At 39.1% G+C, this 27699-nt stretch overlaps 3 protein-coding genes across 3 annotated transcripts in view; 2 read left to right on the top strand and 1 right to left on the bottom strand.

Moving 5' to 3' along the window:
- The window catches only part of LOC102222706 (glycerophosphodiester phosphodiesterase domain-containing protein 5-like), a 43239-nt gene that overhangs the window by 9609 nt on the left and 5931 nt on the right, over positions 1–27699 (bottom strand). Inside the window, exons 2-8 of the mRNA XM_005806706.2 lie at positions 12557–12808; positions 7758–7932; positions 2524–2627; positions 1085–1178; positions 948–1007; positions 755–853; positions 164–257 (exon numbers count right to left, since the gene is read on the bottom strand). Coding sequence (XP_005806763.1) covers positions 164–257; positions 755–853; positions 948–1007; positions 1085–1178; positions 2524–2627; positions 7758–7874 — 568 coding nt within the window. The 5' untranslated portion in view covers positions 7875–7932; positions 12557–12808. The remainder of the gene's footprint in view (positions 1–163; positions 258–754; positions 854–947; positions 1008–1084; positions 1179–2523; positions 2628–7757; positions 7933–12556; positions 12809–27699) is intronic.
- Positions 15446–18702, top strand: LOC111610028 (serine-aspartate repeat-containing protein C-like). Its single transcript, XM_023342016.1, has 5 exons — positions 15446–15518; positions 17406–17496; positions 17595–18064; positions 18162–18235; positions 18316–18702. Exons 2-5 carry the CDS (start codon positions 17408–17410, stop codon positions 18403–18405), a joined length of 723 nt encoding a protein of 240 aa, XP_023197784.1. The 5' UTR covers positions 15446–15518; positions 17406–17407; the 3' UTR covers positions 18406–18702.
- LOC102217618 (serpin H1-like) lies at positions 22819–27246 on the top strand. Its single transcript, XM_005806686.3, has 5 exons — positions 22819–22999; positions 24914–25522; positions 25599–25697; positions 26325–26557; positions 26669–27246. The coding sequence occupies exons 2-5, from the start codon at positions 24925–24927 to the stop codon at positions 26969–26971; spliced, it is 1233 nt and encodes a 410-aa protein (XP_005806743.1). The 5' UTR covers positions 22819–22999; positions 24914–24924; the 3' UTR covers positions 26972–27246.

The following is a 27699-nucleotide window of genomic DNA, read 5'->3' as shown; positions in this document are numbered from 1 at the left end:
GTATCAGCAAATGCATAGAGCAGCTAGATCCATACAATTACAAAGTACAAACTTCAATCCCTAACAGAGCAAAAAAGAAGAAAAAAAAACATTCCCTACACATTAATGCAGCTGAAGGTTGGATCCTTCACAATGTTCAGTTCATATAAACATCAATACTTACTGGATCTCTCTTTGCGAACCACATAGCCAGCTACCAGCCAGCTCACAGCTGTGATTGTGATCAGGCCTCCAATGTGCAGGAAAGGAGCAGTGAACTAGTAAGAAAGAATAGGGCTGCTCTTAAATGTGTGAAGTCATCAGAAAACATTTGAATCTAAAATAGGGACTTCATAATGGAATGAATACTTGTGATAATAAAATATCACAAGTCAGTGATATTTTAGTCCCGGGTCAGTTGTGATGCTTAACTGACCCGGGACTTTAAGATGGTGTTGTGCACAGTCTGACAAATTGCTAAGCATTTGAATTGTCACCCAGGCAGTTTGCATTGGTGCTATTTATTAGCAAGGAATAGTATTCAGTGGCTTACATTAGCATATTTGTAAAGCTTGACATCTTAGCATAACATTGGTTCATAGTTTGTTAGTTTTTCCCGTTTTGGATAAATAAGTATAATACCAGGTAGTTTCTAACCTCCCCCCAGAAGCTATACCTGGAGTAACATTTTTATTGTCTTCTTTCATACGTATTACAGAATCAAAATTGCTATAATAGTGAAAATGTGATTTATATGGTGTAATTGTGTTCCCACCTGAAGTGAAACAAGAATAATTTCCCACTCATTTCCCCAGACGTCATCGACAGAGACAAAACCAGAGACAATGGTGAGTAGAGTAGCCAGCACTCCAATCTGTAGAGACAAGGGTTGGTAAACCTAAGCTGTGGTTCTGAAGTGTAAATCGGGTACATCTGTGGTAACAGCTTCAGAGGTCATCTTACAGCACCTTGTGAACCCAGTAGAGATTGAGCTGTTGACCCAAGGATATATGGAAAAGTGCCAAAATCTAAAAAGTACAAACAGTGAGCTGTACATCAAGTGATCATTGTTGAAGCTGCTTAAAGGTTTGGAAAAGGCTGTTACCAGGAGGAATGTGATATAGATGAATCCCACAGTGGTGGAGGTGACGATGGGAATGGTCTCATCCCTCCACTCCCCAGAATGATTATACACCGACCTGAAGTATGAACAAATAAGAACTGAATTATCCAAGGTGGTGCCATGATGAAACAAGACTATACTGCGTTTCAAAATATTCAGTTCAAGTCAATCCAGTTCAAAAATACCTTATGTATTGTGAAAGAGTCATTGTTGATGCTGTTGGCAGCAGTCAGTCTGGCAAAGAATCAGAATAGGCTTCTAGCTGAAGACTTAACGTTTGACATCCTCGTGACTGCTGTACCATGCTAACAGCTCAATTTACAGGAACCCAGTAGAGACTGGTTTGGGAACAAGTCTTGGATGACACCACCAGTTGTTGACAAGAATCGCTGATTTAACTCGTGCTTTTGCCAAATGAGATTGCTTCGATTGGAAATCAAGGGGGTAAGTAGCTGAGTTCAAAGCCGACATAAAACACAACTGTCACATTTAAGACTCTACAGGCATACAGCTAACATGTTGAATAATAAAGTTCATGACAATGCAATGAGAGAATGTAAGAACAGGGTAGGATTGTTTGGAGGGACCACTAAATCAAAAACTTTGCCATTTGCCTCAACCTTTTCTTCAGCAGGCGTTGCTGCAGATGAGGCCAGAGTTGGTCTAGCCATCTCTAGCTCCATTCTGCCATTACTTATGAGCAAGATGATATTTAAACTCCTGTCTTTGAGAGAGAGACTGACCCCCAACCCAGAGGGTTCTGGTGCGAAACTTCAACTACGGTCTTGACATAGGGATCACAAGGAAAAGATAAAGTCCTGAATTCAAGTGGCTGAGCTGAACTTCCAACCTTAGAGATGGAGTGTGGACCTCCATCATCCAGGAGGAAGTTGTAGTTGATCTCCTGTACTTCATGATCAGGATGCCTACTGGGAGAAACCCTTACAGAAGGAATTATCCCTCATGAGAATGACTCAGGATTCCCAAAAATGAACTAGAAAAAAGTGATGTCTCTGTTTCTCTTTCTGATGCTGTTACCGTAGCAAACACAACTTGAAATAAGAGGAAGACAATGGATGGATGAATAAGATCCCGTCTTTGTTGAATGGATTGCCAGGAGAAAACAACTCTCCTTTCTTCTCCCAAAACAAAAAATTACTTGTGTCAATCTGAGCACACCTATGGACTTCTTAAACCAGTGTCCTTTTGGAAAATTGAGACCAAAGATAAGATGTTTGGCCATGATTTACATCACTGAGTTCAAAGAAAACCTAAAAAGAAATGTTCTATGTCCCTATATGTTGTTGGGGGTATTGTGAGGTAAATTAGGATCCCAACTTAATCTGGATTAAGTCCCTGACTTTTCAGATATCCAATATTTTGCCCAATAAGTAAATTACATCAGAGAGGACAACACTTACCAGTTGAAGTCATTGAAATCATTCTGAGCCACCAACCAAAAATAGGTCCAAAAGAGAAGGAGAAGGAAGGAGCTACTCAAGATGGTGAACCATGCACACTCCCACTGTGAAGAAAAACAGTGAAAGAACCAAAACTGTTATCTGAATTGACAGGTGCAGTCTGATTCAAGTTCAATACACTGTATCTAATGCTTTCTAGCATTTTCAGTTCTGCGAAGGTTTTTATCATTGCAACTTGTCAAACTGTGTTTGTCCATATTCTATATCTGTTTGATTTAATGGTAAAAGTCCCAGACAGTTAACAAGGAAAACAGGACGCTACAATGCTTCAAACTTCAGCCAACTTACCAGCATTCAACCTTACATGAACTGGAAGACTAAACTGGAGCATCCAGAGATCCTCACAGGAACAACAGAGATCAGGATGTTGTTCATGATCCCTGGAACAACATCCAGGGATGGATGGAAATCCATAACCTCACACCTTTATTATTGAGCTGTTGACCCCGTGCTATTTTTTTAACCAATCAGATAAATGCATTAGAGCAATATTTCTATCTTAAATCAGGTGCTCAAAAGTACATTCAGCACTTTGCTCTCAACTGCAAGATATGAAGAGCTATGTTGTGTTACCATTCACTGCTGGCGTCAACTACTAATGGAAGCTAATGGAAATCAAAAAAGAAAGAAAAAAACACTAGTTTTTGAAAATGAGGTACACAAAATAGTGCTGGGTTTGAATCTGTTTTGCGTATTTTCCCTGTGCGAGTGTGAGTTCTCTCTGGGTACTCCAGCTTCCTCCCGCAGTCTAAAAAACATGTTTGTTGGATGAATTTACTTCAGCAATATTATCATAAAGTGTTGCTTCACTCACTTCAATGAAACTTCTGAAAGTAACTTCACTGAATGAATAAGAATCATGTTTTAAAGAAAAATGCAACACACACAGACACACTCATAACATTTATGTTAGTCAGACGTATTTTTTAACACCAGCTTTGTTGCTTTAATGTTATTTTTCATCTGCCAGTACCACCAAGACACAGTAAACATTATACTTACCTTGTTCTAACATACATGTATGGTACTTATTGTGTTAGCTTTGTAAAAAAAAAACCTTTTGTATCTTGTTTTAATTTGTTATTGTATAATTATGTTATTTAAACTTTGCACATAACTTTTCTTTTGTCTGATGGCATTATTTTTAAAATATTAAATCAGATGTTATGCTCAGCTGCTCAGTATTTAAGTATCCCTTTCTTGCCCATTTTTCTTACTCATATCTTGTAATTTCTTGGACAGCTACTTTTATTTGAGATAAAATATGTTGAAGTAGTGCTACTCCCACTAGAGTACAATTGTTTTGATACTCCACCCACCTCTGCTCTGAAGTGTCCTTATGTGTGAGTGTGTGAATGCATGGTTGTTTGTCCTGTGTGTTTTTGTGTTCCCCTGTGATGTCCTGACTTGTGTAGCAAAGGTACAGAGACCTTCTGCGACACTGAAGGACTCTTCCCCTCAGTGGTTAACCGGATTAGAAGCTAATCCAAGCTGAGGGGGAGGAGTCCAGTATGATAGGTAAGCTTAGATTAACTTTTTAGCACACTGTGCCTGGACTATCCCTTTTCCAGAAGCTTATATAAAAGGTTCTGAAATGACAGAAGCGAAGGGTGACAGAAAATGCCATGACAAAAATTTGTTATAAAAAATTAAAATATAAAATTCACTTCAACCAACACTGGCTTTGGTTATTACAATAACAAATTTAATTGTGTCTTTTTTTCTTTTCTTTTTCTTTTTGTCGCTATCTGGAAAAGGAAAGGTAAGGTAATTTTATTTATATAGCACATTTTCAGCAACAAGGTAATACAAAGTGCTTAAATCAGATTAGTGAGAAACAACAGCACCGTGAACTGAATCACACCAACAGATGATACCGGAAGATTTCCAGAATGGAACCGATTAATTTCCTGAAGCGTTACTCAAGTTGCTCTGTGCTGATCTACGTCTGTGGCTCTCAGGGAGGCAGTTTCTTTGTCAGGTTAGAATTGCAGTCTCAGGCAAAGAGGTGAAGAAGAGTTCAAACGAGGCCGTGACTAACAAGACAAGATGAGAAAATCACCTTGGTGAAGATAAATGAGAAGAACAATTCTTCACTCTGAGCTGTAACTCACGGCCTCCTGTGGGGTTTGTCTTCTGGTTCCACTGATCAGAGACAAAGTGACCACATGTAACCCACCACTTATTCTTGTGCACAGCACTGCCACTTTGCTTGCCTCGTCTCCTCTTCTAATACTGTCACTGCGCTGCAGTGGAAGCAGATAATAGCTGTGTTTCCATTACAAATGTACGCGGGACTTTGTTGATATTCTGCTAAAGTCAAAAAAGAAAAAAGAAAACTCACAATTTTGCAGCTGCAGTGTTTCCATTAAACAAGAAAAGCAAAAAATAAAAATAAAAATCATATGAATAAGTTTGTTCATGCGATAAGTGACTTGCTCCTCGTGCCACTTCTTTGCCTTTTCCACCAGTAGTAACATCTGGTTACGAAGCGAAAGAAATGTTTCCATTGCACTGATTTCAATAAGGCCAACAAAATCACCTCTTATACTTTATATTGAAACATTAAGTTATTGTGTGCTTCCGTTAAGCGACTTTCTTTTTTTTTTTTCTTCGAAATGTCAAATTGTGAATTTTAAGGCTAAAGGAAACACAGCTATTGTTTCTCTTTCTGAATGCTGGACTCTGCCAGAGTTTGATCACACTGAGGGAGACAACATGAAGGCGAGTCAGCTGCGTGCTCGGATGGCTTTCCTCTTCTTGGTTTACATATCGACACTTCCCAGCTCTGAAACTGAGTAAATGGGCTAATTTATGGCAGAGCTGCTGTCGCTCTGTGATAAAATGAGACGTGCAGCAGCGGGGGATGTGGCAGCGCAGTGGGAAACCGAAACGCAGCTGGATGTCTGGTTCATTTCAGTGCTCCACTAAATTTGCTGCAGCCTTTATGAAGAGGATCAGCTCCTGCAGTTACTGGGGCCTGATCTGGGAGGCCTGTAAGAATTCACCACATAGATAGAATGAGATCTAAAGGTTTTGTTTCAGACTGTTGGAAATAACAACGGAAAGTCGTCTAAATCCAAATGTCCAACGCTGAGCAATGAGATCATGACACGGAGACACAGAAAGTAAAAGGAGATGTCATCCGATATCAATATCTGTATCGGTTGCAATATTGAAAAAAACAAACAAACATAGATTGGGTATTGATGACAATGTGCCTCATCTATAAGGGTAGATCTATTGAGTTTGGTTCTATGCTTTGTGCTCTGAGCGATGTCATGCTTTATTTATTTTACATTATGTTTAAAATGACTAATTGTACTTTATCAACCATTTGAAAGAAAATTTGTTGCAGTTTATTTTTACATGTTTGACCAAAGTAGTCAACCTATTGTTTTTGTTTTTATTATTTATTTTCCATTGGCTGTTATACGGAGCCTTGTGCCAGAAGCCCATTAAAATTGTGTTTACATCGTTTTAAACTGTGTGACTGTGAGCGTGAGTGGGAATAAAAATAGCAATAAGTATTTTGTTCCATATAACACAGTAGGAGTGTAACAGGTAAACCTTTAATGGATGCAAACTCGACTAAAAATCCACCTGTTTAGGATTGTATTTGAAACGTATTCAATTACAAATTTATTGATGGAACTTGACTTAATGTCATGTTTTGATTGTTGACTATGTTTGATATGATGTAAAGCACTTTGAAATGCCTTGCTGCTGAAATGTGCTATACAAATAAAATTTGATTGATTGATTGATTGATTATACTCCTAATTGCACTGACTGAACAAATTAAAGTTGTGCTGTTTTTCACCAAGCTTGTGGAATAAATAAATTTGGAATTCAGCAAATGTGTGTCTGCAATTAAAACAAAAAAGAAACGTTTCAAGTCAATTCAGTACTGTTTTTCTGTATTGTATTGAATACCGATACAGGTATCTGTAACGGTATTGATACAGAAAAACAGGTACCGATACAGATACCTGTACCGATGTATCCGTATTGAAAGTGGCTTGTAGTGAATCAACCAGGCTAAGCCAATCACCAACGTCATCAAATGTTGTCTTGCAGTCTAGCATGGATCACACGTCTCAGAAAGATGGAGAGAGGTTTTCAGGAATGTTACTTCAAGTTTTAATAGTTCTGTTATGTCAACTAGTGATGATGTAGCGACGCAGAGAAAGAAAAGTCACTTTGAGCTAAATGTTTGCTACGTCTGAACTTATTTGGAAATCTTCCCTTTTTGCCAATTAAATATTTTTCAGAAAAGCAACAAAAAAAAAACATCTTAAAGGAGCATAAAAACCTTTGTTCAAAAAGTGGGAAAGTTATTTCGAATTTTTGTCTTTTCAAATGTGACCCTTCAAAATGTGCATAGAAAAAGTATCAGGATTCATCAAAATTCTTCGAACCACAGGTGATTTGAGTTATAATCAAACAACATCTGCTTGTGGTGAAGGATGACGCCTAAAAAATGTTGAATTATTAACTAAGAGACTGTTAATTATATTCGGTGTAACTTAAAATGTACTTAAAGGCACATTTATTTACAGCTAAACAGAATGTAAGTAAGCTAATATTTATTTTTGATTAAAAAACTGAGTGGCTGGAAAGTCATTTTATTTTGTCTCTGAAGTGAAAATATTTTACCCTCAACTTACATCTGTGGTCATCATGATAGTCATGGATAAAAATCCTTTCTTTGATGATGAATCATATTACTATTTACTCATCACTAGGTCTTTATATGCATCCTTATTTACACTGCAATTACATCTTTTTGCCTCCAACTGTGCAGCCAAATTGTTAATGCTTTACTTGTGGTAGACAGTTTTTCTATATCAAGTATTGTGTATAGATGCAGATATGCCATTGTTAAACAGGTCAGCCCTCTGGCTTTCGCTTCTCAACTAAAATTGGACATAATCGTTTTCTTTGTTGTAGATATCTTGTGAGTAAGACAGTTTTTTATGTTTCCACTTTAAAAATCAAGAAATTATTTCCATAAATCGTTTTCATACAGTTTTAGAAAAGTGTCCAAAACACTTTTCTGCCTTTTTCCCTAAAAAAAAAAATACAATAAAAAGATGATCTTGACAGATGCAGACACAACTTTCTTTGTATCATAGCCATTTTATGGTTCCCATACTCTGTTCTTCTCTCACCTTGGAGCTCTCGTCTTGGGAACGCTGGTAGCGTTTCCAGCGGCAACCGTAGATCCCGGTGACCAAAGACAGAAGAACCTGCTTCTCGTAGACCTGTAAGGGTTGGTGTTTCACCATGCTCCTTCAGCCTCAACGCGCCTCCAGTCCGTTAACATCCCACACACGACTGGGAACCCTGAAGAAGGCATGAGGAAGTTACTGCAGACCTTGGAAAAACATCCTCATCCTTCAGCAGCTAATTGCACTTTCCTCTGCCTGATGTTATGTCATGAGGTACGCACACTTTTTTTGGCCCAACAACATCAATATGTTGCCAGCCTTCGGCCTTGTTCTGTGTGACGACACTTGTAAGCGCAGAGCAACATGCTGTTTACAGGTGACTCTTGTCTACCATAATGATATGGTTTCTGTTTAACCACCTTTGAGTCAGACTTAAAGATCAGGTACTGTTTCACTTTTAAAACAGAGAAATCAGTGGGTTGGTAGTGAAAAGGAGAAAGCAATCTGTCCAATATCTAGCACCGATCCTTTCTACTTGTTTCTTAAATAATGTCTACATGACAAAATGTACATTCATAGTTCTATCTGTAATCTTAGTGTTATTCAACACTAGAGCTCTTTCTGATTGCCGTGAAGTGTGTTGTGTATTAGTTTTAAAGAAGACAGACGGAAGTAAATAACTCGACCAAGCTAAATCGCTCTTTTTCAACAAGTGAGGAATATTTCTTTGATGGTCATAAATTTAGGTATTATACTTGCACTGTGTGGCTGAAAAACGACATGATTAAACACAAAAAGACAGGCAGATGTATAATCACATATATTAAACACGCCTGTAAAAGGTTTGCTCCTTTTCTTCTGTGCGTTTTGGAAACTACTGTATGTTAACTCAATTCAAGTGATCCAGAGCACATATAAACCCGGCTTCGTCTCTTTTTAACAACCAAATCAGCTATAAGGAGGTTTTTCATGTAGGACATTAATCTACTCTGAAATCAGCATTTTCCTCACACATATTGTTGAAGAGATCCTGGAACAAATAGTAATTTCCTTCACAGATAAGGGTCGGTTTCCTGGTCAACAAGCTTCGACAAAACCAACTGCTCCTTTGTCCTTATCTCTTAACGGGGAAAATTACAACATGGAGGACGGCCAAGCTAAATCTGCCTGACTGTGGACGGCTTCATTTCCACTTGTGTGGAACATAAACTTAAAAAAAAACAAAAAACAAAGTATGATCAAAAGGCAAAGAAAATCACAATGGTGACCAAATACATTGTGGTCTCTTCACGATCTAAGCCTTGCTTGTCTTCTTTTGGGATTGTAAACCCGCAGTGTGTGGAGCAAACGATGGATTCAGTCTAGTATAGAAAAAGATTTGGGAGACAGTGTCACCCAAGCTGTAGTCTGGCTATGCTTTAGAGGCACACAATATTAGAAAATCAAAACAATATTAGAGTTAAATGTTGCAAGAACGTTGCGATCAGGCTTCATCCAACAAGATAACAATGAAAGTGTTCATTTCTGACACACAGTGCCATAGCGAACCACTGCTGCATTCAAAATATTCACTTTGCAATATGAATATTATACATATTAATATTTCAATGAGGGTGTAGTCTAATTGAGGACAACAAACCATATGTGCAGCAGATCATAACAGCAAAAAAGTGCTTTGCTAAACACTGAAGATGCTTGAATATTGCTTAGACTGACGCAGTTAAAAATAAAATTACATTGAGAAACCCCTTACACTTACGTTACTCATTTGAGCTGTTTGGATTGTTGCTTGTTTTATTCACAGCAAAACAGAAGCAAATATGTGTATTTTGCTAATAAAGTGAGTTTGCAGTATTGCATGTTGCAACCTGAGCAGATAACTAACCAGAGCAACACAATATAGCAGCTAATATAAGCTTGTTGTGCTCCTCCATGACACAGCATGAGACTGCTGAAAACTCCTAACACATTCAACAAATGGTCTGTATTTTGGTCCATTTATCAAAATCAAAATCCTTAGATAATCAAAGCACTAAATCATTGTTGTATGTACAGTAGCTGTGATCCAGGGTTCAGTTTAATGATTTTGTGTGAGATGGAAACAAATCTCAAAAGCTCCGATACATTTATTGTTCTGAGTTTAACTCAAGATGGAGGCGTTAGCTAAAGGCAAACCTAACATTTGTTTCGAATTGTTTTACAATCAAATAGATGTTTAAAGGTGTTGTTTTTTTTTTTTTTTTAACCTTTTTATAGGTCAGACTTGTTCTGGATGATTTCATGTTCCCGTGGAATCTCTAACAGTGAGAAAATAACCGTTTTGTGAAGAACTTGGATTCTGAATAAATTGTTCTAAACTCTAACTTGTGAAAATATTTTTAAAAAACTTTTTGTTATTGTTGAACTGGAAACGGGGCCTTGTAACTAAAGGTGTTGTTTGTTTGTTTTTTTTTTTGCTTGTTTACTTCTTAATGACATAAATACATTTATTTTTTTTCTATTAAAACTTGTGATTGTTGTCAATAGAATCCAGTTTGGTGTTGGGCTCCATCAGAACCTAGACCTTGAAATTAAGCAATCCAATTTAACTGAGAAAACAAGTAGAGTGGTTGCACAGCTGTAATACTCATGTATTATTGAGCAAGCCGTAGGAACAATTGTACGTTTTTTGCAAGAATTTCAGACAAAGCTTGGTTGTGTTTTGTCCTCCTGCTTCCAGCTCTGAGGCTTTCATTGAAGTCAATGAAATTCTGAACAGCTCCAAATGCCAATCAGTAAAATAAAAGGTAAAAATATATATATATATATCAAATTTTGGGAATGTCCAATCTAGAGTTCAGGAAAAAAACAAACAGGGAGTGTCAAATAAAAAGCAACAGCGTGGAATGAAAACAGAAAATGAGCACAGCAGCTTGAGAGGAAACAGAAACGGTCATGTCAACAGTTTGGCAGTATTTCAGATATTTAAAACAAACAAAAAAAACAGATCAATAATTATTGATATGAAACGCTTGTAACATGTTATGTTTTTCAGACATATCACCCACCCTAACCAGAGACACTCCTCAGATACTTTCTATTAGTAGCCTTGGATTTTACTTAGGGGTGTCATGGTGAAGGGCGCTAGATACAAATAAACACACATCTTCATAAAAAGAAGAAGCATTTTTTAGTTTCTTCTTTACAATTGTGCTCTATTTTGTATTGATTTATCGTGTACAGTGACAATAAAACATACCGACGTTCAATTGTGCTTTTGTGGAAAAGTTGCCTTTTTACTAAGCAAACATCTTCATTGGCTTTAGTCAAAATCCCTCTCAAAAAGTCATAGTTTTTTCCTCCTTATTTTCTCATCATCGGGGCTTGAACCGAATCTCGACTCAAACAATACAATAATCCCTCATCTTAGCCACTCAGCTTCCACAAAGCCTTTATTGCGTTTGTCCATTATCATCTCAGACACTGTTGTCTGTTTCCACTCTGTCACAAATACTTACACCGATAACGTCTTTAATCTCCCACTGAACCTGGCCTGAAAGCGCTTTCCATCGGTGACAAACACTCAATACCCACTCAGAGGAAACCGTGGGAGGGTTCAAGCAGGAAACAAAGGCAATGAGATTAGCAGCTGCCGAGCTAAGCAGGACACGAGAAGAGCTCAAGTTGAGGTGAGACGCTTCCGGCAGAGCTTTCTGCCAGGACAGTGAGTGACCGAGGCAACAGCACAGTTTTAGTCATGCTGCACATATGAGAAGTGTTGATATATCTTCTAATTAAGTTTGCTTATTTTTTTTAGTATTTGCTTTGCTGATTTAAGCCCTCGGCGTTCATAGACCTGTTGTTGCTAAACAACCACACAAGACTGCAAAACCCTCAGCAATGAGCAACAGAGTAAGACGTCAATTATTGTCTGTTGGTGGGGAAAATTCAGGTGGAGCAAAGTGACTGGAACTTGATATACACAAAAATAAAAACAGAAAAAGACAATTAGAAAATAAAAATAAAAATAAATAAATAAAAACAGAAAAAGACAATTAGAAAATAAAAAAAATAAAATAAATTGAAAACATAAAAAGACTATTAGAAATACAGTTAAGTACAATATGCCTCCCCAAAAATGTGCAACTGTGTAGGATATTCAAAGAAAAGGACAAAATGTGCAAAATGTGTAATTGAGCATTGTTTACAAGAAGCATAGACCAGTGATGTACTGGTTCATCCCACAGATTCATTTAGTAATATTTATACCATAATAGCCTCATAAACAACGTTTTGCAGGAGGAAGGTATTTACTCAACATTTTAAAAGTGAACTTTTCTCTTTTTTAAAAATTGTTGAACATTTATCTGCTGAGCATTTGACTTTATTTACTTTTTTTTCTTTAAACGTTTCTCAGCTGACTTATGGATCAGAACACGATTAAAGAATTAGAATATTTACTTTTCGTTAATTTTATTTGATGCAGCTTTTATTTGCAGTTGAATCAATTTAATTACATTAAACCGATTCAAGCTGTTTGTTTTTTAATCCATCTGTAGCGCAAATATAACATTTGACTGAATTGTCTGTGATTATTTATGTCAACAATAACAATTAACGTTTTCAGAAATTCAATAAAAAAAAAAAATTTCCAGAACGAGACCGTATATTAAAAGTCCTGCTTTGACAGTGAAACTGTCTGCATGTACGTTTAATATCCCACCATAACTACGTTTATTACAAGAAGTCAACAATGATCCCGCTGCGGGCCAAGAGAGATTATATGAAGATAATCCAATAAAGAGCGAACATTCACTCACCTTGTCTTCTCTGCAGACTTCTTCACCTTCTCAGGGTTGAACACTTACAAATTCCCTATTTATTTCCACGGACCTTCACATCTCTTCGCAGATAAAAGCTTCAGACAGAAAAGGAAAATGACTGAGCAGCCTTCTCCCGCGAACCAGCGGCCCACATCAGCCTTCACAACACCGGACTGTCCAGAACCTGAGGTGGCTCCTCTACCTGAGCGTGCACGGCTGAGCTGCAGTTGTTAATCCGTGTGACACGATCTGTGGGAGGAGTTAGGAATTACACTGGAGAAAGAAGAAGAAGCAGCAGCAGCAGCAGCAGCAGCAGCAGTTTACTACGACGGCGTAGTAAGGTCGTTGTAGATAGAAAACAAGAGGAAGTTTCAGCAATAAACAAAACAAAAACTCAGAAATATTGAGACTATCGGATACTCTTTCAGAAAAAACAAGGAGTTCAAAAATTGTCTAGAGAAAAAACCCCTCAAATTTTGAAATGAATCTTTTTCTCAAAAGTCTAAAAAAATTTTGACATTTGAAATTGAGAAATTTCAATGTTTCTTCTAGAAAATTTCTGAGATTATTCTCAGTATTTATGTGTTTTAACAAGCGAATTTCTGAGATTATTATTATTATTATTATTATTATTATTATTATTATTATTATTATTATTGGGCTGAAATGTACTCTTCTTTTTTTTCTTATATGCAAACAGCCTCAGTACGGATTTTTTTTTCTTTTTTTGTCAAACATAATGTCCAAATAATTCAGTTTGACACTTATCAAGTCTTGGATAAGTCCAAGACTTATCAAGACTTGGATATTGATACCAATATGCCACTTTCATATTGGTATCAAGAGAGTATCTGTGTCGGTATCCCAGGTCATTTTTCATACAGGGAAATCGCTGCCTTAAAATTTCAAGACTCATAAGCTGCTGCAGTTTTTTTTGCCCTGAAAACCTCAGACAGTTTATATTTCACCAGGCGTTCACTCTAACTTCAACCACCAGGAAGAACTAAATGTTGGTGGTTTAAACCTCACTGCAAACCTGATGCAAAATCATCTGAGGTGATATTTCTGTGTCTTTTCTTAACAAAAACTAATTGCTTCTTATTGTACCTGACAGAAACATTTAACATTTAATTTCTTCAGCTTATATTGTATATATTGCAGCCATAAATACAAATATTGAGTGCTGCAAAATCAAACAGGCTTTCATAGGTTTTTTTTCTTCTTTTCTTCATGACTTAAATTTCTACAGATAAATCTTTCAGATATTTTCTCAACATCTGACATTGACCATATTAGCATTTTTATTCTTCTACTGCATAAGAAAAAGCTTTTATTTCTAGATCAGCGGGCTTCACTGGGCAGTGTGTGTTTAGCTGAAATAGGAGGCTCTCACCCAGCAGCCATTGTACCTCCACTGACTGAGAGGAATGAATAACTCACAGAATGGATCATCAGTTTGTCTGTTAACGCAACAAAAAAATCTCAGATCTCCGTATACTCCTTATTTTATATCTTCAAAACAACTGTGTTTGTTGTGAAGTTTAAATATTTGCGAATCTTTTTCTACATGTTGCCCACTAACTTGCATGACAGTCTTACTGTCACATTTCCGATTTCGCATTGCTGATCTATGACCTTTGGGTTATAAGAATAAAGTGAAACTTTCCAAGAACATGCCGATCCTCCACCTTCCTCTCTCCACCTCAATGCTGTTCAGAAGAGAACCATCTCAGTATCATAAGGTGGAGCACAGGCAAAGTGTTGGAGCAGATGAGTAACATCCTGTAAGCTATCTATTCCCGGCTCAGCAGTAGCAGATTAACTGTTGGTTTGGGATAATTACGGCAGATCCCTTTAATCCCAAACAATTGGCAGTGAAGGTCTTCTAACTAGAAGTTTTCCAGCAAGGGAAAAGGAGCTTTGTGTTTTTAACTTCAACATTTAATATAAGTGATCTCAAAGAGCCAACACAACGTTATTAATTAGGGTAACTTCATCCTGAAAAATATGAATTCCTAAGAGGCCTTCTTGTTATCTTCTTATTCTAACACAGGTATTTGTTGACCTCTAGTGGCCGCTTACAGTAACTACATTTACTGGACAACGTTGAAGTAGTTAAAACTTGAAGAAAGAATATTTTCCAAAGATCCTATGGTGGAATATACATTCGTAATAGTCATTACTTTACTTTAAGTGATTAATAACGAGAACGGTGTATTTACGTTTATTTGTAACTCGAATGCTGATTATTCATTTAGTCCTTGTTTGTAATGTGACACCTAAAATAAAATAGGTATACCCTAAGATGTTTAAACAATAGCTTTAAGGAGTGAATAATTGGTTTAAATTACAGAATGCTAGTCATCCTTTCATAATAAATAAATAAATAAATACATGAATAAATAACAAACAATAGATTTGATATCAGTTTTCTCATTATCAAATGTATTTTTAGCAATAATAACAAGCTATTATTATTAATATTATTGTTGTCGTTATAAATAAGTGAAAGGCAGTTCTTTATCAAGCTTAAAATCTGAAGCTAACTTCGCTGTCTTTTGGCTCCTAAGCAGGTACAAAATGACTTTAGTAAGAGTTTAAAGATGGATTCGTTGAACAGGGAATGAATTCCTACGGCATACATAAATAAAATAAAAAAATAAAAAAATAACTAACTAACTAACTAAATAACTAAATAAATAAATAAATAAATAAATAAATAAATAAATAAATAAAATACGATGCTGTCTAGCTGGTATATCTCGGTCGCGTTTGCGCGCACGTGAGCGCGGAACTTTGGGTCAAATCTGAATTTTACGTGACGCGACTGAGAACGTGACGCAACAGGTGAGTTTCTGGAACAAAGCTCCTTCTGTGCAGCCAGAAGGAGTCGATCCTTTGAAGAAGCTGGACAAGCTTTGGATTTGCTCTACAGTTTCTGTCGAGATTACGACAAAAAGTAAGTAACGTGTGGTCTGAAATAGTTGCAGAATTATGATTAAGATACTGAATAGGATGTTTGCAGAAAAATATGGAATAATTGGATAAGAAAACAGAAAAGAAATTAAGTGAAGGAAAAAAAGTGCAATTAGTAAAAACAGAAAAACAATATTTTTTTCTACCTGTGTTTTTCCTCGTGAAGTCACACACACACACACACAAACAAACAAACAAACAAACAAACAAACAAACAAACAAACAAACAAACAAACAAACAAACAAACAAACAAACAAATAAATAAACTAACTAACTAACTAACTAACTAACTAACTGACTGACTGACTAAGTAAGTAACTAACTAGCTAACTAGCTAACTAACTAACTGACTGACTGACTGACTGACTGACTGACTGACTAACTAACTAACTAACTAACTAACTAACTAACTGACTGACCAAGTAATGAAGTAACTAACTAACTAACTAACTAACTAACTAACTAACTGACTGACTGACTGACTAACTAACTAACTAACTAACTAACTAACTAACTAACTAGCTAACTAGCTAACTAACTGACTGACTGACCAAGTAACTAACTAACTAACTAACTAACTAACTAACTAACTAACTAACTAGCTAACTAGCTAACTAACTGACTGACTGACCAAGTAACTAACTAACTAACTAACTAACTAACTAACTAACTAACTAACTGACTGACTGACTGACTGACCAAGTAATGAAGTAAGTAACTAACCAACTAACTAAGTAACTAACTATCTAACTAACTAACTGACTGACTGACTAAGTAAGTAAGTAACTAACTAACTAACTAACTGACTAAGTAACTAACTAACCAACTAACTGACTAACTGACTGACTGACCAAGTAATGAAGTAAGTAACTAACCAACTAACTAACTAAGTAACTAACTATCTAACTAACTGACTGACTGACTGACTGACTGAGTAAGTAAGTAAGTAAGTAAGTAAGTAAGTAAGTAAGTAAGTAAGTAACTAACTAACTAACTGACTGACTGACTGACTGACTGACTGACTGACTAACTAACTAACTTTAAATAATATTATTTTAATGGGTTTAACCTTAAAAAAGTAGGTATCTATGAATAAATAAATGCCAATAACCATGAACATCTCGTACAAAGTGGATGTAAAAGATATCAGCAATAAATCCACAATTTATTGTGGATTTAAATGTTATACGGTTTTCTTTTTACTTTTTATTTTACAAGCAAAAATCTAATCTAACCCAAAATGATGCAGTGTTTAATCTTCACAGGTGAAGTAAGAGATGTAATACTCTAATAAGCCAAGCAAGGAGGAGCATGTAAAATTCTATGAAAGTGGTCCAAACATCGACCCTTGAGGAACCCCACATCGTGTTTGTTTGCTCATCATGTGGACAAACAAACAACATCTCTGTTTGTGGACAAACAGAGATGTTGTTTGTTTGTCCACAATTGTTTGTGGACAAACAAACAACATCTTTGTTTGTGGACAAACAATTGTTTCTCAATTGCTGCTGTTAAAAGCAACAATTTCAATATTTCACACAAGCATATGGATGACATAATCTGTTACTGACAAATATTGCTAGTCCACATTCTCTACTATCACCATTTGTCCAAAAGCAAAAATAAATAAATAAACAGTAAAAATACACCCAGTTGAACATCATCAAACATCGAAAGGAAAAATTGTTCTAAAAGCAACGTGTCTATAAACCAAAGTCTACAAAATTCATAAAACTAGAAATAATGTATCAGAGCAACTTGCTGCCACCAATAGCAGTGCAATGCTAGAGTCCAGTAATATGGTGTAGAAACGTGCTCTGTCTAAGCGAATCACTGATTTTCTCTCCATGTCTCGCTTTCTGATTACAGTCATGATGAGAAGAAGCACTCGACTACAGTCACTGGGTTACTACAACTCAGACGGACTGCCGATCGTCTCCTACAGAGAGACTTCATTCAAGTAAGCTGCAATATGTCCAGCTTTACGTATATTTCTAACACAGTCCTCTGCTGTCTTCAATGTAACTATTCTCTTTTTCTTTCATTTGACTCATGCAGAATCTTCAGAAAGCGAAGGAAACCTAGATTAGCCAACCCGAAAGCAGAAATCGTTCCTCACAGAGACATGAACTTGAGCTTAGACACGGACTCAGACTCAGGAACCATCGTTTACTCTGAGTTTGACTTGGAGACGAACGCAGACACCATCCCGTACACAGACTTTGACATAGAGATCGACAACATCGCACACACAGACTTAGGCACGGACTCAGACGCAGAAACCGTCACATACACGGTGTTAGACATGGACTCAGACACAGAAACCATCACAAACATAGACTCGGACAGAGATTCAGACACAGAACCCATCCATCACCCAGACTTGAACATGAACACTGAAGCACGGATGATAGCAGAAGAAGAATTTCACTTTGAAAACAGAAGGAGGACCGTCGGAAGTAAGCTGTTCCCCAAAAAGAAATACGGGAACATTAGCTTGTTCTTTGTCACATGCCTCGTGGTTTTTGGTAACTTCCTTATTTAACAAACATTTTGAGATTCTGTGTTTTAAAGTAAATGTCATTGACCTGGCTGTCTTCTGCTTTGTCTCTGCTCATTAATCAGTTCTGGCTTACCCGATTTATGCCATGACCTTCCCACCTGAAGAGTCTCCTGCATCCCTGTTTGCAGAGGACATGGTATGTTTTCAACATTACATCTTTTATTCTCACTATACAAACATAAGCCAAATCATGTCTAACTCTCCTCTCATTCACAGGCTTCCAATGCATACTGCAAAGGGAAGATAATGGATCCAATAGAGCTGATGAAGACTCTGACAACAAATGACTACTGTCACCCACCATAAATTAGCAGTAGTATCACAGGACACTGCATTCAGCGATTATCACTGAAATCGCACCTCAATTTTCTCTGTAGTTTATAATTTCTCACTAACTGTGTGTTTGTGTTTTAAGGTGCAAATCAGATCCGCACACAGGACAGAGCTATGGATAGGTAAGTATGGAGGTAAGAACGCCTACATGTGTACTATCAAGCTGAAAACTAACCTATACCTACCTATCTATATAGATCTACCTATCTATATAGACCTACCTATCTATGTAGATCTACCTATCTATATAGATATACCTATCTATATAGATCTACCTATCTATATAGATCTATCTATCTATATAGATCTACCTATAGATAGATCCATCTCCCTCCATCTCTCCCTCCCTCCATCTTTTCCTCTCTTCCTCCCTTCATTTCTCCCTCCCTTCACCCATTCCTCTCTTTTTCCCTTTTTCCCTCCTTCCCCTCCTCCCTCCCTCCATCCTTCCCTCCATCTCTCCCTCCCTCCACCCACTCCTTCTCTTCCTCCCTCTCTCCATCCCTCCACCCATTCCTCCCTCCGTCCACCCACTCCTTCTCTTCCTCCCTCTCTCCATCCCTCCACCCATTCCTCCCTCCCTCCACCCACTCCTTCTCTTCCTCCCTCTCTCCATCCCTCCACCCATTCCTCCCTCCCTCCACCCACTCCTTCTCTTCCTCCCTCTCTCCATCCCTCCACCCATTCCTCCCTCCGTCCACCCATTCCTCTCTTACTCCTTCCTTCCTTCCCCTCCTCCCTCCCTCCATCCTTCCCTCCATCTCTCCCTCCCTCCACCCACTCCTCTCTTCCTCACTCCTTCTCTTCCTCCCTCTCTCCATCCCTCCACCCATTCCTCCCTCCACCCATTCCTCTCTTACTCCTTCCCTCCTTCCCCTCCTCCCACCCTCCATCGTTCCCTTCATTTCTCCCTCCCTCCATCTTTTCCTCTCTTCCTCCCTTCATTTCTCCCTCCCTCCACCCATTCCTCCCTCCACCCACTCCTCTCTTCCTCCCTCCACCCACTCCTCTCTTTCTCACTCCTTCTCTTCCTCCATCTCTCCATCCCTCCACCCATTTTTCTCTTACTCCTTCCCCTCCTCCCTCCCTCCATCTTTTCCTCTCTTCCTCCCTTCATTTCTCCCTCCCTCCACCCATTCCTCCCTCCCTCCCTCCACCCACTCCTCTCTTCCTCCCTCCATCTCTCCCTCCCTTCACCCATTCCTCTCTTTTTCCCTTTTTCCCTCCTTCCCTCCTCCCTCCCTCCATCCTTCCCTCCATCTCTCCCTCCCTCCACCCACTCCTTCTCTTCCTCCCTCTCTCCATCCCTCCACCCATTCCTCCCTCCCTCCACCCATTCCTCTCTTACTCCTTCCCTCCTTCCCCTCCTCTCACCCTCCATCGTTCCCTTCATTTCTCCCTCCCTCCATCTTTTCCTCTCTTCCTCCCTTCATTTCTCCCTCCCTCCATCTTTTCCTCTCTTCCTCCCTTCATTTCTCCCTCTCTCCACCCTTTCCTCCCTCCACCCACTCCTTCTCTTCCTCCATCTCTCCATCCCTCCACCCATTCCTCTCTTACTCCTTCCCCTCCTCCCTCCCTCCATCTTTTCCTCTCTTCCTCCCTTCATTTCTCCCTCCCTCCACCCATTCCTCCCTCCCTCCACCCACTCCTCTCTTCCTCCCTCCATCTCTCCCTCCCTTCACCCATTCCTCTCTTTTTCCCTTTTTCCCTCCTTTCCCTCCTCCCTCCCTCCATCCTTCCCTCCATCTCTCCCTCCCTCCACCCACTCCTCTCTTCCTCACTCCTTCTCTTCCTCCCTCTCTCATCCCTCCACCCATTCCTCCCTCCCTGCACCCTTTCCTCTCTTACTCCTTCCCTCCTTCCCCTCCTCCCTCCCTCCATCGTTCCCTTCATTTCTCCCTCCCTCCATCTTTTCCTCTCTTCCTCCCTTCATTTCTCCCTCCCTCCACCCACTCCTCTCTTTCTCACTCCTTCTCTTCCTCCATCTCTCCATCCCTTCACCCTTTCCTCTCTTACTCCTTCCCTCCTTCCCCTCCTCCCTCCATCTTTCCCTTCATTTCTCCCTCCCTCCACCCACTCCTCTCTTCCTCCCTCCCTTCACCCATTCCTCTCTTACTTTTTCCCTCCTTCCCCTCCTCCCTCCCTCCCTCCATCTTTCCCTCCATCTCTCCCTCCCTCCACCCACTCCTCTCCTCCTCACTCCTTCTCATCCTCCCTCTCTCCATCCCTCCACCCATTCCTCCCTCCCTCCACCCATTCCTCTCTTAATCTTTCCCTCCTTCCCCTCCTCCCTCCCTCCATCTTTCCCTTAATTTCTCCCTTCCTCCATCTTTTCCTCTCTTCCTCCCTCCACCCATTCCTCTCTTACTCCTTCCCTCTTTCCCTCCCTCCCTCCCTCCCTCCATCTTTTCCTCTCTTCCTCACTCCTTCTCTTCCTCACTCCTCTTCCTCCCTCCATCTCTACCTTAGTTTACACCTCCACTCCCCAGCCGGTCGAGGCAGATGGCCGCCCATCCTGAGCCTGGTTCTGCTGGAGGTTTCTTCCTGTTAAAAGGGAGTTTTTCCTCCCCTCTGTTGCCCAGTGCTTGCCACGATGGGGGATTGTGTCGAAGAATTCATGCAATCAGCTGGTTTTGTTACATAAATAAACTGAATTTGCTTGAAATGAGTTGTCTGTGTCTTTGTTGTGTGCTTTGTACACTGTGATGAACCTTCAATTCAATTCAAAGATACTTTATTTGTCCCAAAGGTAAAATAAATGGTCATCAATACATCATCTAAGTATCTTCAATGGGTTGTTATGGATGGGGGAGGAAGGATCTCCAGTAGCAGTCAGTCTTGAAAACTGAAGAAGCCTCTGAATGAAGATACTGTTGCTGTATGACAGATTATCTACTGAGTACTGACAAAAATATTTTAAACATGAATGAGAGTGAAGTTGTAATCTCTCCTTAATTGAGAAGACCCTGCATCATCATCATCATCATCATCATCATCATCCCTGCTGCTGGCCTCTTGTCTAGTGCTCCCTGCCTTTGCTCTTTCTATTGTGTCAACAAAGATTTCTTTATCAAGCGACAGTGAGCACAACGTCTGCACAGAAAAGAAAGAGGATTGGGTTTATTTTTTAGCATTAACTAACTAACAAGGGAAGTAAACTATTAAATCAACCCTCTTATTTCATTAATGTAGCCATGCATGTCCGATGAACGGCTGCATTAAAGACAAAACGAAGAGAGCTACACTAATGTTGTAACAAAGGTAACAACATTACCATTCTTGTCAAATAGCTGAACTGGTTGACAAGTTATAATGGCGTCATTTACTCATCATTTAATTGACATTTTCTGCATCCAACAGAATTACTGCTAGGGGCAGTATAATGTCAAACTGACTGTTTTGAAACGTTACCTAAATCTCTCATGGACACCAAGTCTGTCTGGTTTTCCCATCCAACCCAAAGTGAATAAAAATGGCTCCAGAGCTGTAGTGACTAAGTGTATTGGCAGCTTTGTACCGGATATACATCCGCTGCTTCTGCTACTTCCTGCAGTATGATCCTCTTCCAAACAATGTGCAACTCTCAGGAGGATGTGACATCGGAGGTGGGATTCCTTTACATTTAACTCAGGCTCCAGTTTCAGACAATAAGGAAGCTGATAAATCCTTTAGATGGGAGAAAACACGGAGACAATTCTATATGGCTAACAACAGTTACAAAAATGCTAACTTGACCCCTACGCCCTGCAATTTATAGGGTGTGAAGATAATAATCTTCTTTTAATATTTTGACAGTTAATAATTTTTGTTTAGCACAGACTCACACATGGAGCCTCACCAAGGGTGTTAAAATCAACATCACCCTTTGATTCTTATTTAAATACATCCAACGACCTCCTTAGTCCTAGATGACGACACAAATATGCAGCTACAGGAAGAGGAAGGGAAGGAAAAGGAAGTTTAAACTAGAGAAAAGTGTCTTACAGAAGTATTATTGTCCCTTAAACTTGAAACTGTAATTTTACCATCACAAACATCAATGTAATTTTTAGGGGATTTTATGAAAAACACTGACACAAAATTGTACCAATGAGACATGTTTTGTTTATTCTTTACTAATAATAATATCTAGTAATGTGAGAAAGATTCAAAAGTATGAATACTTTTGCAAGGCATTTTATGAGGCTGCACTAAATATGATTGAATAAAGCTAAAGTTGTATTAAAATAGAACATTTTTCACCTACTTTAAAAGCTACTTTTCGAAATTTTTCAACTGAAGAACATATTTTGATTTCCATACTGTTGCTACGAACGTCAGATCCAGGCTTTAGGACCTGGGGGTGCGTGGTATTTTGTTCTCCCACTGCTCCTTCTGGGTGGGACGGCCTAGAAATAGGAGCCCAGGGCAGATTTTTGTTCTCTCCCAGCGCAGGAACTCCTTTTCCCAAACTTTTGTTCTCTTCTGTGAGACACTCTGACTTCATGCTCAGAAGGCCGGAGCTTGTGGACCTATGTGAACCCAACCAGACAGCAAACTTGCTGAATTATTCCAAAGGCCTAATAAGGTAAACATTGGGAGTATTGGTGGAGGGAGTGTTGGAGAACAAATGTCCAGACATTTAGTCTGTCTGTCTGCCTGTGCTCTGGTGTTAAAGTTTCTGTTGCACATCTACGGACGGTGTTTGAAACCTGCTGGTGAGAGTGGATGTTGAAGTCTGTAAGCCAGAATAAATGAGCGGGTGGGTGTAGTCATGTGAGATGGCTGCAGCTTTGGATCTGGTTTCATTTAGGAAGCAGGATGTTTCTTCTTCTTCAGTGGTTTTCTGTTTATAAACACATGATAATAATGCTTATGTCTAATCTGGACATAAGCGTGTCCAGATCCTTGATATCCATTCAAACCATTTTTTAAGCCCAGGAAGATGAACTGATAGTTAGACAGTTGTGATCCAACTTTACCTCTGAAATGGAGATCTTGTGCTAGTCTAAGACAATGCGTCACTTATTCATTTGATATTTAAAGGAAGAGAGTTTAATCTTTAAATGTCACATGCAGCATTGCGTTTAGATCTCATGAAAGCTGCCAACAACAGTCAGTATCCAAGCTACACCAAAGTTAGAAAAATGTTGCTGAGCAGAAAAAAACCAACCCAGGTGAAGCCAGACATCGCTTCATCTTTTTATTTTGGTTTCAAGGCTTAAATCAGCGTGTCGAAAACATGCCTGGAAGCTGCAGCACACAAGCAGCCTGTTGTCACGCAGCAGATCTACGCTCCTTCAGGCTCACAGACGCTGAAAGGGAACCAGAGCAAACGTTTTACAGCACAAGTAGCAGCACGCAGCCTCTTTTCCCACACAAAACGGAGCCAATCAGATTTAACCACATTCATTCCACTGGAAGATGACATTTGAGACCTGAAATCCAGTGCAGCGCCCAGTCATGAGCGTCTCAGATCAAGTAGACCAGGGTTCTGGTTCAGATAGATCCAAAACTGTCTACGTGGCTGCACAACAATTTCAAGTCTTTTCTGGGAGTTTTCTATACGTAGTTCTGACTTCCAAAAGAATTTTGATGAATTTCAACAAGAAAGGTGAATATTTGAGTTTGTGGTGTATTTTTGTTGATCCACAATGGTCCAAATTATACATACAAGCTCAAATACAAACACATTGTTTTTTTAAGTAGTTTTATGTTCACATCAGATTTAAGCCTTAGTAGTTTCTTCATCCAAGAATAACAATTAAAGAAATAGTCACCTCCCTAGTCATGCCATTGCCTTCTTTCGCTATTCAGGATTCAAATCTTGGTTCACAGCTCAGTGTGAGATTTCTCCCATTGACTCGGATTCCCTCCGGTAGAATTTCAACGGGGCCAATCACCGAACAGAAGGAGAAGTTAGGAAGAATGAGGTATATTTTTCTGCAGTGTTTTACAATTGTCGTCTGCCGGTAGTTTAAGCAATGGCAGCCGAGGAAGTGAACAAAGTCGTTCAGTATACCAAATATTGAATTAACATTAAACAGCCGTCTGTTTCGCCTCCCTCTCCTCGCAGTGGAGGATGGTTGTTTACAGTGCAGGCAATTTCCAGTAAGCTTCATAGCATCGAACCGCTGCATTACACGTGTCACAGGCAAACGTTAGCGATTGGATAACATTTAAAACCTCATCAGAGTTCATGTCTCCAGAAAGCAATCTTTTCTCAACAGCAGAGAGCCCAAACCCTCTGTACATACCAAACCAGATAGTACGAGGGGATGGTCTTTAGAAGTCTATTACCCTCCCAGAATTATGCCAAAACTATGGAGAGGGCTACAAAGCTTTTACTTGCTAACAAACATTTGACTAAACAGTAGTGGGGGTTTGTTCTTCTGTCTGTAGAAGTTTGACACACAATAAAAAAAACAAAAAAACCCAAAAATAAAATAATTGAGAAAGCGTTTGTTTGTTACACTGATAAATGACTTCATGTTCTTTCCAGGTTTTGTAACAATGTGGCTAACACTCCTGGTGTCCCTGGCCCTTCTGGCCCCGGCGATCTCAGCTGCCACGGCTACAACAGCAGATAAAGTCCTTAGCAACCATGCCACCATTCTGGCTGACAACAGCGCCAATCTGGCTATCAGCCTCTACCAGAACATGGCAAAGGAAAAAGGAGCAGAGAACATCCTCATCTCCCCCGTGGTGGTGGCCTCCTCCCTGGGTCTGGTGGCTCTCGGGGGAAAGGGCTCCACTGCTTCCCAAGTGAAGACCATCCTGAACGCAGCCAAGGTTCAGGACGAACAGCTGCACTCTGGTTTAGCAGAGCTTCTCACTGAGGTGAGCGACCCGAAAGAGCGCAATGTCACCTGGAAGATTAGCAACCGCCTCTACGGACCAAGCTCCGTCACCTTTGCGGAGAATTTTGTGAAGAGCAGCAAAAAGCATTATAAATGTGACCATTCCAAGATCAACTTCAGAGATAAAAAGAGTGCTGTTAACTCCATCAACGAGTGGGCGGCCAAGTCCACCGGCGGCAAGCTGCCCGAGGTCACCAAAGACGTGGAAAACACTGATGGAGCAATGATCATCAATGCTATGTTTTTCAAACGTAAGTATGTATCTCTGTGTGGGATTGAACTCTTTCATGTGAAAGAACGGTAAATAAACCTGGCCTTTCCTCACAGCTCACTGGGATGAGCAGTTCCACCCCACCATGGTGGACAACCGAGGGTTCCTGGTGTCCGGCAGCTACACAGTGGCATTACAGATGATGCACCGCACGGGTGGGTGACAGAGTCTCTATTTTTCTCTGCTGGCGGGAAAAAAATAGACATAAGGAACTTTTGTGCTGTTCACGCTACAAAAACTGTGGAAAAACAATTTTTGGTCACTAACTGCTTAGATCGATTCGCAAATTACAGATATGACACAAAACTATTTTACTTAAAGGGATAGTTTCTTGTGTGTTATTGTAGATTTCATTAACCCCTATAAATGTTTGTTGCATTTTCAGTCCAAACTGGCAAACAGAAAAAAAGTATTGGAAACGCTTTGACGCCATCTAGCGGTCAAAGTTATACTCATTTATACCCAAATTTGCTAATTTGTACAGTAAATGTTGATAGAGGAGTAATGTTGTGATGACTTCCTGAAGGTGGAGTGTCAGAAAGAGCAGGAGTTTTAAAGAGAAAGAGACCAAATTTTAAGGTGTTACATTACAAAGTCAAATGTCTTTTAGTCATATTTGACATATATAGCATTTTTATAACAACTGAAGTTAACATAGTTAATGACTGTACTATAAAATGGCACTATGTGCCTGGAAAAAACATAATAATGCCCCTTTAAGAGGTTCAGGGTGTGGTGTAAGAACAGATATTGGATCTCTATATGTGCCACTGTTTTTTCAGGTCTATTTGACTTCTATGATGACACAACCAATAAACTGTATCTTCTAAGCATGCCTTTGGCTCATAAGAAGTCCACAGTGGTGTTCGTCATGCCACACCACATGGAGCCTCTGGACAGAGTAGAGAAGATGCTTAGTAAAAAGCAGCTGGACACATGGATGGGAAAAATGAAGCAGACAGCAGTGGCTGTTTCTCTGCCTAAAGTCAGCATGGAAGTTAGTCACAACCTGCAGGTGAAACACGCCACACTTCATGAGGCTTGATTTGGAGAAAATTCATCACTCTCAGATTCTCACCCTTACAGTTTCATCACATCAAATCTTTCTGCTCCTTTTTATTTTTAGAAGCACCTTCAGGACCTGGGCCTCACCGAGGCTGTGGACAAATCCAAAGCTGATCTGTCCAACGTCTCTGGGAAAAAGGATCTCTATCTGTCCGGCGTACTCCATGCTGCTGCCTTGGAATGGGACACTCATGGAAATGAAATTGATACCAGCATCTTTGGCACAGAGAAACTCAAAAACCCAAGGCTGTTTTATGCTGACCACCCGTTCATTTTCCTCATCAAGGACAAGAAAACAAACTCTCTACTGTTCATCGGCCGGATGGTCAGGCCCAAAGGAGAAAAGATGAGAGATGAGTTATAACTGAATTTGTATGTTCTGGATATGTTTTGATGTTGTATAATTGCAATCCACTGATATAAAATCCATTCCAAAACACAGAATGTGGGAATTGTGTTAGGTATGTTTCCAATTGACAATAAATTACTTAATATTTTTACATAATAGATTGAGAACAAAAAAATAAAAATACTACAATTTGGATTATTGCCGTCAATTATGGGATATTTGTTAAACTGTAATGTCTGAATGGGTTATTTTCAAGATGAAGCATTTCAGTGTTATTTGGCTATTTTTGGCAAATTCTAAGATTTGAGATAGAAAAAGGCAACAAAGCCATATTTTTTTCCAAAAGTGGTAACTATATTTTTGTTTCTATTCTTCACACTGTTGCAGTCTGTTGTTATTTTTTTTCATGCTCTCCTGATGCACTTGGAAACAGATGATTCACCTAAATATTCTTCATTTTTTAAAATAATCTCTTTCATATTTGAGAAAAAAAGTCTGTGAGGCATTTCCTTCTTTTAAAATAAAAAATGTGAGAAAACAAGTAGCTGTGTTTTGTTTTTTTATTATGTAATTACTTGCATGTGTAATTTTATGTCAGCAATCCCCAATGTGAGGTTTATCCTATTAACACATGGAAAACAGTAAATAATAACAGTAATATTGATGTTATGTTTTTCTCATTGGAATTATTATTATTTTTTGTACATATTAATGTTTCAGTGCCTTTAGCGCCACCTAGCAGC

This window comes from Xiphophorus maculatus, chromosome 11 (genome assembly GCF_002775205.1).
Source record: "Xiphophorus maculatus strain JP 163 A chromosome 11, X_maculatus-5.0-male, whole genome shotgun sequence".
In the NCBI taxonomy this organism is placed as follows: Eukaryota; Metazoa; Chordata; class Actinopteri; order Cyprinodontiformes; family Poeciliidae; genus Xiphophorus; species Xiphophorus maculatus.
This window is presented reverse-complemented; position numbering and strand designations above follow the sequence as displayed.